At 40.8% G+C, this 18,650-nt stretch overlaps 1 protein-coding gene across 1 annotated transcript in view; it reads left to right on the top strand.

The window, feature by feature from the left end:
- The window catches only part of dpp6a (dipeptidyl-peptidase 6a), a gene marked incomplete at its 5' end in the record, with an annotated part of 165,447 nt that overhangs the window by 109,770 nt on the left and 37,027 nt on the right, over nucleotides 1-18,650 (top strand). Inside the window, one exon of the mRNA XM_083995365.1 lies at nucleotides 9,312-9,410. Within this exon, the coding sequence (XP_083851491.1) occupies nucleotides 9,312-9,410 (99 nt within the window). The remainder of the gene's footprint in view (nucleotides 1-9,311; nucleotides 9,411-18,650) is intronic.

The raw sequence follows: 18,650 nt of genomic DNA, 5'->3' as shown, positions 1-18,650 counted from the left end.
TTCCGACCGTGAAGTGGTACCAGTTCGATCTGGTACGAGTTCACCGGTCGGAAGTTACGAGTGGCCGTTATAGTGACTTTTACCGGTAAAACAGGTCGGAAAAACACGAGTGGGTTGCCTGGAACGCTACAAAGTCGTAAGTTGTGACTTGAAGCTGTAATTTACGATTTCAAAAGCCTGCCTGGAACGCAGCATTAGCGAAAACGACCGGATCACTCACTTCTGCTTTAATGTGATAACTCATCTTTCAGACGATGTAGGCCAAACTTTGTGCAAAATTCTATTTTTGAGTAAATCCGGGATGAAAGTGTTTTTTTTTTTTTCGCATTGGATAATGCAGGCGCACGGACTATACGTCAGCCTGTACACGATTCATCAGCCACTGATATTGGATCCGTCATCCGTCATTCAAATGTCTGAGACACGCACACACACACGGAGCTCGGGCTCGCCCCAAGCTTTGAATATCCTGCCCGCTGGATAACGACCAATCAAATTCGTTTTCCTTACTCGGGTAAACTCGTGTTGCAGCTCTTGACAACTCGGCGCGACAAACAGGACAAACGGCCATTTCTGTACACCTTTAAAGCAGAAGTAAGTGGTCCGGTCGTTTTCGCTAATGCTGCGTTCCAGGCAGGCTTTTGAAATCGTAAATTACAGCTTCAAGTCACAACTTACGACTTTGTAGCGTTCCAGGCAACCCACTCGTGTTTTTCCGACCTGTTTTACCGGTGAAAGTCACTATAACGGCCACTCGTAACTTCCGACCGGTGAACTCGTACCAGATCGAACTGGTACGACTTCACGGTCGGAAAAATACGAGTTTCCTTGAACGCACCATAACGTCGCCACATTCACGGCATCCCTTGGCTGCACACACAGCCCTGCATGCCGTTCTCTCTCCTCATTGGATAAAAACTGTAGGATACGATAAATGTTTTCTCCTCGGCTCAGAGCAGAGCAGAGTGACTGACAGACCCGTGTTTCAGACCAAACACTCTATGTAAGTGATTGCTGTCGGAAGATTTAACTATTTAAGACTTATATTAACACAAATATATCACTTACTTCTGCTTTAACCCTTTTGTAAAACAATTTTGGCTCCATTAATATATGAGTAATAGTGATTTCAGTTGCTGAAGAGATGCCAGAGATACAGAAAACTGGAACATCAGCTAAGTAATCCTTTATTTAAAGAGAGTGAAAGTGTGCGAGCTCAGTATACCACAAGTACAAAACACTCTATTTACATACACATGAGGCAATTTAATTCCATATTAAAGAAATTAATTATAAAGGTTTTTCACCTAAGGGTAATGTTTTGTTAAAAAAAAGAAAAAAAAAAAAAGAATCTCATTCAACATTAGAAAAGTGGCAGTTGCAGAATTTCAGAGTGTTTGTCACATGGTTTGTAGCCTTCATTCATTTGTATTTTGTTCTCCTGCTAGGGAGCATAGTAACACTGCACTTACGGAAAAACCACATGAACTTCACATGTGGTTCACATGTGGTTGTGAAACATTTTGCACATGGGAATCATGTTATTTGAACATGAAACATGTGGTTTCCCATGTGCAAATAACATGATTCCCATGTGCAAAATTTTTCACATGTGAACCACATGTGAAGTTCATGTGGTTTTTCTGTAAGGGTGAGATTGAAATACAGGAAAGTGCATTCAGTGCATTCTTCAAAACCTTGAAACCTTCACCTTTTTCACTTTTTCACTTTTTCACTTTCATCAATGTGTCACTGTGTACTGTCTCTCCCTCGTCTCCCCCTGTATGTCTCTACCCTGTTTCTTTTGTGTCTTTGTAAGCGTCTTTGGGTTATTGAAAAGCGCTATATAAATTAAATGAATTATTTTAACATACCCCTATCTTTATGATAGAAAGGAATATATGTGATCATATCCCATGATGTCAAATGAGAATTTTTGAATATTTTTAAGACTATATTAAATAAGAAACACTAACATATCACTTAGCCTATCCCACTTAGAACTCACTTGCAGCACCTTTTGTAGTGATTAAAGCCTAAAGTCCTTTTGGGTGTGATGTCATAAGCTTTACACAATGAGATTTGGGGATTTTCTGCCATTCTTCTCTGCAGATCCTCACAAGCTCCGTCAGCCATTTTTCCAAACTCTCCAGAGATGCTTGATTGAGTTCAAGTCAGGGCTCTGGCTCGGAGACTAAAGAACATTAACAGAGTTTTCTCTAAGACACTATTCTGCTGGACCCAGTTTTCATTAAGGATACCTCTGTACTCTCTGCTTTCCCCTTGCCCAGTATCCCTCTCCCTGCTGCAGACGCTACCACCATTCAGCAGGTGCCTTGTTTCTGTCAGACTTGACTTTGGAACTGAGGTCACACAGTTCAGTCTTGCTTCATCAGACCAGATGATCTAATTTATCAATGTCTAGGAGACCTTCAGGTGCTTGTTTGCAAACTCCAAGTCAAAGGGTTTCTGTCTGACCACTCTCGCTTTAAAGCCGCAATAGTTGTTCTTTTGTAAGTTTCCTCCATCACCAGATAGGATCTCTGGAGCACAGCCAGGCCATCAAATACTCAGTCACCTTTCTTACCAAGACCCTTCTCCCTTGATTGCTCAGTTTTGCCAGGCAGCCCCCTCATGGTAGAGTCCTGGTTTTTCAGAACTTCAATTTAAGAATTATGGAGGTCACTTTGCTCTTGAGAACCCTAAGGCTTGTATCCCACAACTCGCATGTGCCTGAACATCTCAAAGCATTTCATATGTTACTGAGCAAAAGCAAGATTTGCTTTGACTGGAAGCAAAGAAGCTTGTTGCGTATTACCTTTTTGCTTTTTATCCTCCCATAATGCATATGGAGGTGAAATGAGTCATATTACGGAGCAGGGGATGATATGATGAGCATTGATGGATGAAATTAAGCCGAAATGAATTGCGGGATGCTTCTGCTCTAAATATGCACGTCTGGTCTGATGATCAGAAGCCGCACTAGTCTTAATCAAAGGCCTGAGGGAATTAAAGACGATGCTTTTGCTTTGTTATTTTACTTGCCTTATGTTATGTGTTTATATTTTTGTTCTTTATCTCTGTCCTTCTTTCTTTGAAAAGTGAACAGTTGCAGAAAGCAGGAGAAAGCTGTTCAGATTCAGCCAGAGATCAAAATGTGTCAGGAAAACATGTTACAGTATCAGCAATAGAGACACAGTTTTGATCTTTGCTTTTTTTCCTTATAACACCCAGTTTTATAAGATGTATAGCGTAAGCCTGAACTCTGAGAGCACTTTTGCTTGAAGTCAGTGGGATAGTGGTCTCAGACTTATATCACTGAAACTCATTAATTAATTGTTAAAGTTGATTTCAAATGCAAAGCTAAAGGTCTGGACAAGACGTGCTCAAAAGGTCGTGGGAGGGTTTTTTCAAGATGGCGGCGTGAGGGACGGTCACGTTCGGGAGAGCTGGTGCGCTAATTCGCTGATTTTATACATTTAACCCTGCAAAAGTAGCATTTAACCTCTTAATGGTTCACTAGCCTAACATGAACATTGACAGTTATTTTCTGAGACAGTCCGACGGCATGCCACGTAAGAAAAATCAAACTGCAGACGATGCTGGTGAGCAAAGTCAACAGGCAAGCGGTGCCCACACTGGAGCTAACGTTAGCACTGTAGCCGACACCGGAGCTGGTGCTAGCTTACTGCCACTTCGTGAAGCCGTGAAAGAAATCACAGCCAACATCTCCAGAGTTATCGACGAAAAGCTAAGCCCACTGTCAGAGCTCTTAAAAATACATCGGGAGGAGCTCGACAGGCACGACAAGCGCATAACCGAGGCCGAACAGAGGATTTCGACGCTGGAGGACGCCACAGACCCGGTCGAGGGGAAAATGAAAGCGCTGGAAAAAATGGTGTGTGAATTAAGCGAGCGAGCTGACGACCTGGAGAACAGGGGACGACGTAAGAACATCCGCATCGTTGGGCTTCCAGAAGAGGCTGAAGGAGATGACCCGACCCAGTTCTTCGAGACCTGGCTCCCTGAAATCCTTCACATGGAAACGAAGTCGGGTCGAGTGAAGTTGGAGAGAGCACACCGCTCACTAGCCCCAAAGCCCCCCTCCACCCAGAGACCACGGCCGGTGCTGGTTAGGTTCCATAACTACCAAGATAAACAACGTGTTATGAATGCGGCGTGGGAAATGGGACGGAAAAATCAACCGCTGAAATACGAAGACGCGACGGTGATGATATTTCAGGACTTTTCCGCATCCGTCCTCCGCAGGAGAAAGGAATACGATGCAGTGAAGAAACAGCTGAGATCACTCGGCGCTGACTACAGGCAAATCTACCCTGCGTCTCTGAGAGTCACCTGCCGCGGATCCACGAAGGTGTTCCACGACCCAGCCGCGGTGGAGAAATACGCCCGGTCACTGAGGGAGACCCTCCGTGAAGATGTGTGAACATTACTCTGTAAGTTTTTTCACGCGGGGCAGCGGGTTAGTCGGACTTTTATAATGTGCTGCAGTTAGACAATGGACACATAGCCTATTGCTTTTTTTCTGCTGTTAACTTTGCAGGATCACTGTTAGCAATGCATCCCGACCTCCTGGACAGATAGATCTTTTTTTGTTGCCAGAAAACCCTTTCACTCGAGCTCCTCTAAGTTTAGGAGAAGGACAGTGTTTACGTTTCATGCCAATATTGGCCAGGGTGTGCCTTAAGCGCACTGTTTTTTGTTTTTGTTTTTGTTATAGTTTTATGTTCTGGTTCCACTTGGCTCACTCTGTTACAGATTACTTTACAGGCGATATGTATTCAGGCATTATTTTATTTTATAGTCAGTAACTATGTCAGCTTTGAAGCTATGCACTTGGAATGTGAACGGTCTACACACACCTGTCAAACGGAAAAAGATCCTAACTTATCTTAAAAGAGAATGTGTGGACATAGCACTGTTGCAAGAAACACATTTAAATGACAGTGAACATCTGAAATTACAACAAGGGGGTTTTGGACAGGTTTATTTTTCATCTTTTACTTCAAGGAGCAGAGGGGTGGCGATCTTAATCAAGAGAAACTTACCATTCAAACTTTTGGACTGTACAAAGGACACAACAGGTTGTTATGTAATAGTGAGAGGCGTACTTTATGGGGAAAAAATTGCTATAATCAATATTTATAACCCTCCTGGATACCGAAGCGACTTCTTGCCTACTTCTTTCTCTAAAGTGATAGATCTTAATGTTAGAAACACATTCATTGGAGGTGATTTTAATTGTCATTTAAATCCTATTATGGACAAATCTCCTCCTGGAAAGCCGTCTCTCTCACCTCAAGCCAAAATTGTCTCTGCACTTTGTGAAGACTTGGACTATATAGATGTATGGAGAGCCCAACACGTGGCTGAGAGAGAATATACTTTCTTCTCAAATGTTTACAAATCCTATACTAGGATAGACTACTTCTTCCTTCCAAAAAATATGCTGCAGTCAGTTATCCATAGTTCTATAGGAAATATAGTTATTTCTGATCATGCTGCTGTGTTCATAAACTATAACTTAAAAAACCCAGTCAACCAAACTAGACACTGGAAGTTCAATCCTTATATTCTAACAGACCATAAATTCATATCTTATTTTAGAGAGGAGTTTCAGTCTTTTCTATCTGTTAATTCAGCTTCCACCGATGACCACTCATTGCTGTGGGAAACATCTAAAGCTTTTTCAAGAGGTCTTATTATATCTTATACGTCCACTAAGAGGCGAAGGCAGGACGAACAAAGAAAGATCTTAGAGTCCAAGCTGAAACATGCAGAGAAGGAATACGTTAAAAATATGTCGGCACAGAAGCTTAAAGAGATTTCTGCACTTAGATGCACTTTGAACTCACTACTAACAAAAGATGCAGAGAGTAAGATCAGACTGTCTAGACAAAAAATGTATGAACATGGAGACAAGGCAGGGAGATATTTGTCATATCTGACAAAGAAAAAAGCTGATTCCCGAAGTATTCCCTCAGTTACAGACAGCCAAGGGAAACAGGCCTTCGATACCATAACCATTAACAACACATTTAAAACCTTCTATGAAAATTTGTACAAATCTGGACTGCAAACTGGTAGTACTGAAAAAATGGATGCCTTCTTCTCTTCTCTTAACTTTCCAAGTCTATCTGCTGACCAGAAAACAACCCTCCAAGCTCCTATATCTAAGAAGGAGGTCCTCGATGCCATTAAAGGGTTACAATCCGGAAAAGCTCCAGGTCCGGATGGATTTGGTAGTGAATTCTACAAAGAATTCCAGGATTTACTGATTGACCCTCTTTTAAACATGTTTAACGACTCTTTCGAGAAAGGCATTCTACCACAGTCCCTGAGAGAAGCGCACATCTCTTTAATTTTAAAAAAGGGCAAAGCCCCAGAGGACTGTGCATCATACAGGCCCATCTCCCTGTTGAACGTTGACTTGAAACTCCTCTCTAAAATATTAGCAACAAGACTGGAACGCCTACTCCCTATCCTTATAAAAGATGACCAGACTGGATTCATTAAAGGTCGTAATTCATACAACAATATGCGCAGATTACTGAATACAATCCAAGTTTTTCAACAGCGGTCTTTAAATGGGTTGGTGCTTTCTCTGGATGCCGAGAAGGCATTTGACCGCGTGGAGATGCCATTCTTGTTCTACACATTACATAAATTCGACCTGGGTGAAAAATTTATAAGTTGGATAAAGTTACTCTATACGAATCCCCTCTCCGCAGTGCTTACAAATGGGTTATGCTCTTCTAACTTTCAAATTTTAAGAGGTACAAGGCAAGGATGCCCTCTATCGCCCTTGCTCTTTGCCCTGGCTATTGAGCCTCTTGCTGAGGCAATCAGGACAAATGAAAACATACATGGTCTCACCATTGAAACGAGACAACATAAGATCACTTTGTATGCTGATGATGTCTTGATTGTTCTGACTGAACCTGAGATATCTACCCCAGCCCTTATTGAAACCATTAATGTGTTTAGTACTTTCTCTGGCTACAAAATAAATTTCAGCAAATCAGAAGTAATGCCACTAGGCAGCCTGAAACAAATACCCCAAAACCCATCTCCCTTCCCCTTTAAGTGGTCACCCGAAGGTTTTATATATTTAGGAATACGCATAACACCCTCCCTTGATCAATTATATAAAACAAATTTCCCACCCATATTTGAGCGTATAAGGTTGGACCTTGAGAGATGGAACACTCTCCCAATTTCTTGGTTAGGCCGTGTTGCACTGCTGAAAATGAACATCCTCCCCAGATTACTTTACCCAATACAAATGATCCCAGTCATGTTTCTCCACAGGACCATCAAACAACTAAATAGCTGGTTTAGCTCCTTTATATGGTCTAAAAAGAAAGCACGCCTCAAAATGACTACATTATGTTTGCCTTACACGGAAGGAGGTGTTGATCTCCCAGACATTAGAAAATTCCAGCTTAGTGTTCATCTGCGTACTATAGCTGACTGGATGTGTCATAAGTCCATGTCTCTCTGGTTAGATGTAGAAAGTTCAATGTCCAAATACCCTTTGAGTAATCTTTTGTTTATTAGAAAAAGTGCATCTTTGAAGTCTGCTTGTACTAATCCGATTACAATTTCCACAGTTAAGGCATGGCATGCTATTAGAAAGTTAGAGGGCAGATCTCGATTCACTTCTGTTTTTACTCCAATATGCGATAATCCTGACTTCCCTCCTGGAACGATGGACAATAATTTCAGGATCTGGACAAATAAAGGAATATCCACCTTACATAATCTACTTGAAGGTTCTACCATTCTGTCCTTTAACCAGCTGAAAGGGAAATACGACATTCAACAACAAGATTTCTTTCGATTTTTACAAGTAAGAAACTTTGTCACAAAGGATACCACAATACTGGAGTGTCAAGATATTTCACATGTAGAGAGACAACTCTTTTTACAGAAATCTGGCAGGTCCATTAGCTTATTCTATAATATCCTTAAGGGGTATAATACCACAAACACTTATTTTCTGAAAGGTCTATGGGAAAAGGAGCTCAATGTAAAGATAACAGATGATGACTGGAATGATGCGTGGAAGAATACAAAAAAGTTGAGTGTGTGCAACCGAGTGAGAGCCATGCAACTAAAGCTCCTGCATAGGGCCCATATATCTCCCTCTCAACGTCATAAATTCAATCCTAATTCATCTCCACTGTGCCCTAAGTGTAAAATTGAGATTGGTAGTCTTACACACTGTTTGTGGCACTGTAGAAAAGTACAGCAGTTTTGGTGGGTCATTGGGCAGGAAATTAATAAGATTTTATTCATTAACAGAAATATCAACCCCTTACATCTACTACTTGGTATATCTGACCTGTCCATCGCTGACAAATTTAAAAGAAAACTTTATCAGACACTTGCTTTTTGTGCTAGAAAATGTATTCTTTTAAACTGGATAATTGATAAAGCTCCATCTAAGGTTCAATGGCAAAGGGTTGTACTCGAATATGTTGCTTTAGACTATCTGACATATAAACTGCACAGCAAAGATGATGTTTTTCGTAAAACATGGGAACCCTTTTTGTCATACCTTGGTTTGAATATCTCTACCATTTTTGCAAGAGGGTTCGTATCGTAACTGAAAACGCTCTGCGTGGCAGAGAGAGGACATACCATTTAATTTGTTTTTTTTTTTGTTTCTTTGTTTATTTCTATGTAACTCTCTGAACATGTGAATGTATTATGCACGCACGGCAGTGTATACCTTATCTTTCGTCCTTAACTTATTTTATGGGATGACTACAGAATCTTTCGCCTGTACAAATTTGAATCTGAGTTGGTATGTGAGCCAAATGTATGTTATGCTTGTTTGTTTGTTTTTGTTATGTATGTTCTGTCTTATTTCTTGAAAATTTGAATAAACATATTAAAAAAAAAAAAAAAAAGGTCGTGGGAGAAGATTTTGATATAACTGGGCTGTGATTTGATGTTTTGATGTTTACAAAAATACATTACTGTAATTGCTCTGAAGGCATACTTAAGAGTGTGTTATAGCCTATCTGTCTGGAAATCTGCTTCACTGATTCAAAATGAATGGATGGTGCATTTTATACTAATTCCAGTCCGACTATGACCTTATACAAGCAAGGACATTATTACTGTTGGGTTTTTTTTTGTTTTGTTTTTTTTACCTTTCCTATGAACTCCATCTCTCTTGTTGTCTAGCCAATTCATTACCTTTGCACTTATGTGTGCTTTCATTTTTCTGCAATTGTTGCACAAGGATTTGCTCAGTTTTTTTGTGTGTTCCTTTTCAGGGGAGGACGACCGTCTGGCTCTCAAGGCCAAGGTGACTGTGAAGGACCTCTTCAGAAAAGACTTTAGAGTTCATGACCCCAACGCCAAATGGATAAGCAGTAAGTAATCCCATTGAATTTTAGGGTTTCCAAGGATTTATTGAATTAAGGTTAAAGCTGCATGAAGGTGAGGTTGTTTTAAAGTATTCTTTTATCAGAGGTGTTTTCTCAGGAGTTTGACTCAGCCTCCATCTGTCTAGTACTTTTTTCTGTCCGACGAAGAAAACAGCCAACATGTTGGGCTAAGAAATTCATAAATAAGTCCTTCCTATTGAACCCGCCTCTCTATATTTTAGAAGGACAGCGCTTAAAGATGTCCTGAAACAGCTCTCAGAGTGCGATGCAGTTCTGCATGCTAATGTGTTCTGGTAAAAAAAACATTAGGCTAGCTGGCTACGGTTGCCAATCGGGTTGAATGTATGTTAAGCACAACCTGTGGGATTGTCTCTTGCTGTGGAGGACTTCTCTCACCTTCACCTTCACACACATCTGCTAACCTCAGCGATAAGATGAGTGTATGTGAAATAGGGAGAAAGCGATGAAAACAGCTTTGGACCGAGACCTGTGCAGAATGTTTGAGCCTTGAGCCGGGGTAGCAGTTATGCTAGCAGAGGGAGTGATGCAGGTTCATCCCCGCGACGGAGCTGATGCTCCACAGAGTTAGAACAAACACACCCACGATGTCGGCAGAACTAACTCTTTACAGCTCGGAGGTGGTGACAGTGACTGACAGAATTTATATTTCATGGCAGAGACACAAGAATTCAAGAGATCATTTTAATTGGACACAAAATTAGGAACGCCCTCAAGTGCAGGATGAGTCAGCAAACATCTGAAATTGATTTACAGGAAGAGAAAATACATCAAATTCAGTGTAAAAAAAATACTCAGATAATAACTTTCTGACATGAATTTGGCAATTATTAACAGATAAATGAACAATTACCATGAGGATACCGGATTAAAGCTGGGAAAATACATTTCTCATTCCACAGGGCCAGAGGGAGAATACACCCAAATACAGAGAAAAACAAGTTGCACTGAGGATAATGTTTTGTTTTTTTTCCTGAAAAAAAGCAAGCAGTGGCACCAGAGGTTTTCCAGTGTTTTAAGATGCAAAAGAGCAGGTGTACTATAGCACAAACAAAGCAAAGAAATGCTGCGATGAAAACAACAAAACTATACACAGCCAATCTGTCCCAGCACCTCGAGGAACAGGGAGGAGAGCTGCATGAGGAATACATAGTGACCAAACACCAATAACAGACTTGATGCTCAGCTTCAAAAACGGGCCGAGTGATTTCAGTTATTGTCTTCTATTGTTGCTAATGATATGTTTCGGCTTTTACCGTCATGAGAAGTGACAAGAATCAGTGTAAACGTGTGTTACGGTGCGAGTCACCCGGCAAAACTAACATTTACTAAAAGGATCAGCCTTGTTTGTTCTTTCATTGTCTTCTTTTACACCATCTGTCCCTCCTGTGTCTTTGTAAAGCTTTGAATCTGTACGTTGTCAGTGCACTTGTGTGTGTGTGTGTGTGTGTATGTGTGTCCGTGTGCATGTGTCCTTGCTGTGTGACATTCCTCCTGGCGATTTAATCCATATGCTTCAATAGTTACCCAATTACCTGTAACCACAACCCTCATTTTTCTGTGATCAATGACTGCATGTGGATGCTGATATTGTTACAATTCATCTCTACCAATTTGAAAACGCTTGTGTTTTTTTTATTTATTCATTCATTTTAAACAGCAGGGCTATGACAGTATAAACACTGACGGCACCGCAGGGAACCAATGAGATAAAATGATGTACTTTATTTTGTATCAAGGTAAAACAGCGACTTGATCCGGCCTCACACGTCTCAGCGCGGCAGTGAAGAGCATGATCACAGCTCTGAGATGTGAGGAATATGTACAGCTGAAGGATTAATGAAGTGGATTTTGTCTTCTCTCGTGCCCAACGAAGCTGTCTCCTCCAATCACAGCGTCTGAGATGGCTCGGAGAAACGGCGCAGCTGTTAAATCTCGTCTTGAATTCTCAAATTGCCAAAGCCGCCCCCCCTCTATGATTGGCTATAATTAGAAAGCTGGAAACCCATATTTATTATATTAGCGACAGAAAGATGCCATTGTCTTGGATCTGAGACGATGAGCTGAATAATTGTCAGCCTGATTCAAGCGTTTTGTTTTAACCGCAAGTCCCCATATGTGGTTAAAGATGAGACATCTGTCGTGTGGCTGATTCGTCGCCATTACTCGCTGTGACCCACACAAAAGTTGTAAACAAATCTAGCGTGCTTGAATGAGCCCGGTCGAGAATCAGACACTGTGTGAGTAACTGTACACATCTGGAAGCCAACATCTGTGCTTCCATGTTCTCAAAGAGCGATTTGCAACATATTTCTGACAGGAAGAGGTTGAATTGTGTAATATTGTTCTAACTGGTGGAAATGAATTGTGTTTATTTTCACAAGAGTGTCAATATCCACAAAGAAAGGAGTAGTACTGTAACAAAGAGGATTTCTTTATAATCCATATACACAGCAGCTGATGCCATGAAACAAGACTTTCATCTTTCAACTTTCATCTCCTCCCTTTTGTGCCATCCTTGATCCTGAGGTATTTTTAGTGTATCATTAGATACAGCTGACAAGGAGGGAGAGAAAAGGGGAGAAGGAGGTGGAGAGATCCATCAGCTGATTATTTTGTCTTCGTTAGTGTATCTTTGTTTTATGCCAGACCCAGTGCTCCACCAACCTGCAGGCTTTCAGGGCTGTCTGTAGGATTTGCTATAATGGCCTCTCTGTTTAGGGGCTTTTTTAAAATAATTAAACCTAATTTAGCCCAGGGTTTACTTTTTTTACCTCATCCTTGGCTGTTTCTCCTCAGAGACAGACTTACCCTCAAGAGTCACCTATCAGGCTATTCTTAGAAAGAAAAGAACACTTCCTTGCGTCTTGTCCAATAGTAGTATCTTAAATATATACTGCACTATGCATCATTAGGTGCTCTCTAATATACTGTTCTGTGCAGCCAGTGAATCGTCACTTTAAGGAATAATTTTGGGCTGTCTGGTGAGACAGGAAACACAAGCACAGAGATGATACAGACTTTGAACAAACTCCCAGATCAGCCAGTGTCATTTTACAAGAAAGAAAACTAGACTTTTATTATCAGAGCTATTGATCATTGATAAGCTGATATTAGCTTATTGCAGATGTTGGTTTTGTCTGACTCTTTAATCACAGTACTGTCAAACTCCCAGATCTCTGAGATGTGTTATGACAATCTATGGTCAAACTACATGAGTAAAAACTGAAGTTGTTTAAACCTGAAATTATCCCAGAGAAGAGCTATTTCTCAGTTTTGCTATCGCTACGGAGCAACATGACAGCTGTTTACCTTTCCAGTGTAGTAAACAACTACTTTTGCTTCTACTTCTATCATTTTGTTTCATCTGTTGATGTTAGTATTAGGGCTGACCCGATTATTATATTTTGATAATCGAAGCGTCGGCGGCCGGGGGGGGGGGGGGGGGGGGGGGGGGGGGGTCGCGACGGCGGCGACCGTGGCGACCGTAACGTCTGACCGGGGGGGAATTGTAGCGGAAATAATGAAAGTGATGGCAAACAAACACTGCATATCTCCAAAATAAGGCAGGTTTCCAGGATGCCTAGTAGCCAACTCGTTATAATGTAACAATTGCCGATGACAACCTGTGTCAAAAAGGAAAAAAGAAAGAAACAAAAACTATCGAACACGGACTTCATGATCGAATTACCATGGCAACGAACGAAGCTTCGAAGCTTCGATTTTTTTGGGTCAGCCCTAGTTAGTATGCTAACCAGCTCACCCCAGAGCAGTTGGCCAATCTTGTCATTTTCCGATACTGAGTCACAATACCATCAAGGCCGCCCTGAAGAATCAGCAATGCTCAGAGGTTGTATTATAACCTCTTATGTTTTGCCAAAATGTTGAACTAGCCCTTTAATGCTACTGTTATCTATGGCAGTGATATCAAAGCTTACAAATGTAATTCTGCTAATACAAACTATATAATTTAGATCATTTGGATTGTTGTGGTCAGGCTACAAAATCATGTTTGAGAACTTTTATTTATTTATTTTATTTTATTTTTTACTATTTCAGCAGGAGCTGTCTAGTTGTACTAACTGTAGCATTTTCATGCATTTGGCAACACCCTCTCCTACTCTCCTATTCTGATCAGGTTCTGTGGCCATCACTAGAAGTCTCCCTGGTTTGGTAATTGCACAGTTAGCAGACACCACTGAAATCTCACATTATGCCTGTTTTTTTTTTGTTTACCACTCCGTCTGAATCGAACAGACACAACATCAACATGATTCTCACACCACCAAGGTGAAGCCAGCCCTGTGGGACACGGCGCAGCCACTCTGAGCAGCTGCTTGCCATTGTAATGGCCGCATCCCTCCTGTTTGCCACTCCAGGATGCCTCCTGTCCTCTTGATGTTTGTTAAATATGGTGAAGGGAGGGGAGCCATTTGTAAAGTGGTCGTCCAATTGGGACTTGCCTGAAAGTGTTATCACTGTGACTTTGAGAGGGACTTCTTTAGATAAGAGTGAAGCATGGTGATGTTTGTTTTGTCAGCGTGTGTACACTCTCGCACCCACGTCAGAGAATTACCTTGTTTCTGAATGATGCACAGCCTCTCGTCTTTAATGTTTATGTAAAGCAATCAGTTAGGAGAAGATTAGCCAGCTGTGTCACTCCCTTATTGACTTTTCATAGTTCTGCTCCCGCGATGCAACATGAGTAATGATGTGAATGTCATTTGTTTATGGAGTTCGGCAATGGGTCTTTATCTTACCAATGAGACATATCAAATTAGCCCATACACACTGTAAGTATGCAGCGTTCATTCCATGTCACAGACAATCAGCTTTTGTCAAATGGCAACATTATATGAAGCAGCAGGTGTAAATCCCCTTCTGAGATGTCCCAGTTTTTTACAATTTAAGCATGACTGATGTTTAATCTGAAAGGACGTCTTGGCGTAAAGTCAAATTTTGTCATCTTTTCCAACCTGCAGAAGTGGCACAAAACGGCTCGTCTTTTGACAGAAACAAGCCGTCACAATGTACTGATGTTGTTCAGCATTTTAATACCCAGGGAGTGGGGGGGCGGGCGTCTGATGCAGAACTTTAGAGCTGAGGCAGAATTTCGAATTATATGGTTACTTCAGTACGTCTCATGACAAATTCAGCAGTCTCTTAGCTCCTTAGCTGCTAACATCAAGCCAACATCTGAGGAGCTGCAAGTCATCTTTGATCCAAGTTTTGAGCAACAAAAATGAGGAAAACAGCTGCATCAGTCATTTTCTGTCCAGCAGAGCTCTGACAAAATTAGTACCTTTCATCTGATCTTTCAGTGACATAGAATGCATACATGATTGCTAGATTACAGTTTTTTGTTGCTTCCTTTCACAAAGAAGCAACTCTCAGCAAAGGTTCTGGACTTGATATAGGAATCAGATTGCCCTATATTTGACCCCCTCAGCTTCTGCTTTCAACTTACATACAATATTATACAATTGCTTGATAAAGAAGAGGTCACACCCCTTTTGTATTGTTAGATTCTATAAAGCTCATTGTGAAGGATTCAAGCAGCCTCTCTGCGGTGAAGGTCAAGGGCTAAATAGAAAGCATCACTCCAGTGAGAATTCAAGGTTTTTATCCTGTCTGCACGTCCTCGACCGGCTGCGGCAGGGTTAACATGTGAATCACAGCTTAAAACTCAGATGCATGAGTAGCGACTCTTCACTAAACCCTATAGTTACCAGCACACTTCACTGGCAAGCTTTGAACTCTATGGCTGGGAATTTAACACCAATCTGCTGTCAGATTTGTTGACTTAGATAGTTAATCTTAATTCATGTAAATCATATGTTAATTGCAAGCATAATCAATTGCAGTATAAATCTTTCCAATTAAAGTTATCATATTGTTTAAATTGTGTTTTTAAATAATACAGTGCCATGTAAGTTGAGTATACAAGGCTAATAGCATATTTATATTGCAATATTTTCCCATATTACTCTTTTAATTTAAATGAATGTAATTTCCTAATCACTCGGTTTACCACAACCTACTGCAGCAGCAGCAGCAGCAGCAGTGGTGGCAGTAGTTGTAGTGGTATTGGGAGCATGACCATCCATGTAGCACTCTTTAACAACCTGCTACAGTAGTTTAGTCCCACAGTCCCACAAGTAGAGAGCAAATCTTCTTGAAAAGCACCAATTGTGTTGTCAGTAACTGCCTACAGAGAGGAGGGAAGACAGATATGGTGTTAATTAACAACAGACGCACACCACCCACTCGCACACTCACACATTCAGAAAAAAACAGACATGTGAACACCAACACACTAGAATTAGCTGTGTTTTGTCCTCGTTTCAGCAGCTACGAAGGCAACACAAGTTTATTTATATTGCACCTCAGAGTGCTTTACAGGGAAAAGATAAAAGAAATAAAACAGAATTAAGCATAAAGATATACAATGAGAGTTAAAATATAAATATACAAAAGGGGATTTTTAAAGCAAATGTAATATTGGACTCATTAAAAGAAAAGTCTTATTTTGAAAACAAAAGAAAACTCCAGATCTGACAAATCTAAGGCTCTACTTTTATTTCTTATGATATACTTGTAAATTACTCACACCATACACTGCTGTAATTTGTGGTGGAATCTTTACTTTACAAATTACAGTAACAGACATCCTCCTTTGGATGGCTCTGGTTATCTTTTTTAACAGCCATCAGAGGCAGTTGGGGTTCAGTATCTTGCCCAAGGATACATTCAGACTGGAAGAGCCAGGAACCTTCTGATTAGTGACCGGCCTGCTCTGCCTCCTGAGCCTTGTTCACCACTTGCAATTTTACAGCTCTGTACGTGGAAGTTTCTGTTTTCAGGCAGGACTGCTGATGCAGTAGCCACAACCGCTATATATGTTTAGACAGCCACCGTCTCTACCGCAGCTGAATATCCAGCTGGCGTAATCCACATCCCTATAATACATATTCATACATACATCACGTTCGCATCCAGTCCATGAAATTTACTTAGTCCTCATGAATTCACTTAAGTTGCTGTATCACAAAGAATTCATAGCTTAACTGTGTTTGCGTAATACAACACAAAAGCTGTGAGCCTCCCCTCCCAGCAAGAGTCCTGCTGCATAATGTTATTACAGAGATTCTAAAAATACATGACAGCGATTTTTAAATAATTAAAGTGCAGATGTTGTGTACTTGTAGACATCCTGACTCCAAAGATTATATGATTTGGTTTGGGAATTATAAATAATTATTACAAATAACCCAAATATGGAAGTATTTGACCAGTGGGGCAAATCATCTGATAGCTTGTATAATGGGAAACACAAAAGCCCAAACACTGCTGTGTTGCTCACTGTCATTACTGTTGTAATTGTTATTTTGCAGGCACCAGCCTCCCTAATGATGTTAATTATTATGAGCAAGGGCAGGTCTTTTCAAGATCAGTGGTTGGGTTGCAAGCACACAGAAAAAAAGAAAACACATATGGAAATGAGAAAAGTTGGAGTGTCAGGAATGTGGATGGCGATTAAAGCAGCGACAGAGGTTATGAGGAGTGTATGAACAGCTGGCAGACACTGATGAAATGATCGTCACCTCAGAGGCACCGAGTCCAATCATTGACACAGTGACGGAGGATTAATTTCAAATTGAGGTTATAGGTTGCAAAAAGATCACAAGGGTTCCTGAGAACACTCCCTTAGGACTCTGAATATGGAGTTGGATGAACAGTGGGTGAGTTTTTGAGCACTTGGTGGGTCTCTTCCGAACTTCTGCCAGAGGCAAAATACTTGTAAGGATGTGGTGGTTATTTTATGAAGTTGTGTTATCATATTTTATCATGTATTTTTGATCAGACTGGCAATACCTCAACACAAACGCTCAACTTGAAGTTGTTGGTGGTAGTCCTTCCAAAGATTTGGTCTTAGTTCTTGTTTATTTAAAAGCTTGTTTAATGCATTTCTGTTACTGGGCAATGTGCTTTTGTTGTTGTTGTTTTTTTTTACTCAGCAAATCCTGGCACAATTTGCCATCGTTGCATCATTACCTTGTGCAGCTCCTTTTGCTGTGTCCTTGGGTTTTGGTGCTGACTTGCAGGCTGCCTGTGTTATTACACTGCACCTATTCAAGTGGCAATATTCATGGGTTCGCTTTCAAAGACGTTGATGTAAACTATGACCTTTCTTTATGGCCTAATATTGAAAAAGGAATTTTAATATGATGATACTGTGCCATATGGGGTACTATTCAATCTACCGCAAGAGCAGAGACATCATCATGTGAGGGCCCCTAAGATGACGAGGGTCCCCTAATGGCCCCTCATACAGGCACATTTTAAAATGACTGCAATACTATAAAACTCCTGTTAAGGCACTGCTATTGCCCCATATCCCTCATAAACGGAGTTCCCTGGTGATGTGTACTAGCTGCCATCTACCCATCCGATGCATATGAGATGTTCAAGGGACATGTGCAAATTTAAGCATCTAATATACACTGCATTTGAGGCTTTTAGGGGACATCGAGAGTACAGGTGAGGTTGGAGAGAAGGGTTCTTTAATGGTCCTTTTTGCCTGGGGCACCTCAAAGTCAAAAATCACCACCGAATAAGTGATAGGAAGTTGGAACGTAAATGTCTTTGACTCATATATATAAGAGTGGGCATCTCATTTCTGAAACTGATAGCAAACAGTTCTTTGGATGTACAGTAACACTTATGTGGAGGGTAATGATGTTAGTAGGTAGTATTTTATATTATGCTGCATCCAATTAAACCATTTACGGTAATAAACAGAAAAACACATTTTCTGTATTTCATTGTATTTCAAGTATAAAAGCACAGATATGACTTGTCTCAAGTTGTTTCCTCACCCTCTTGGTGAATTGAGAGGCAGAAGAGGCAGTGAGTAATGAAGCCAGCAGGCAACACTGATGGGCATTGTTGATAAGCATTAATGACTTCCACTGTGAAAACCACCGGGCAGCAGTTTGGCAGTAGCCCAAGGTGGATTCATATTTTTTCAGGTTAACGCATACAGGTTTTTTTTTTTTTTTTTGGTTCATTTGTTTGCTGTGCCATTCATGTGTTAGCGTGCTCATTTATCAAGCCAGTCAGAAATAGAATTCAAATTCCATGATGCTGCCGGTGCAGCTTTGCAACAGTGGAGAATAATATACAACGCCATTATGTGGAATTCTG

This window comes from Trachurus trachurus (genome assembly GCF_905171665.1).
Source record: "Trachurus trachurus genome assembly, chromosome: 20".
In the NCBI taxonomy this organism is placed as follows: domain Eukaryota; kingdom Metazoa; phylum Chordata; class Actinopteri; order Carangiformes; family Carangidae; genus Trachurus; species Trachurus trachurus.
The sequence above is the reverse complement of the archived record's forward strand: the minus strand, read 5'-3'. Positions and strand labels throughout refer to the sequence as shown.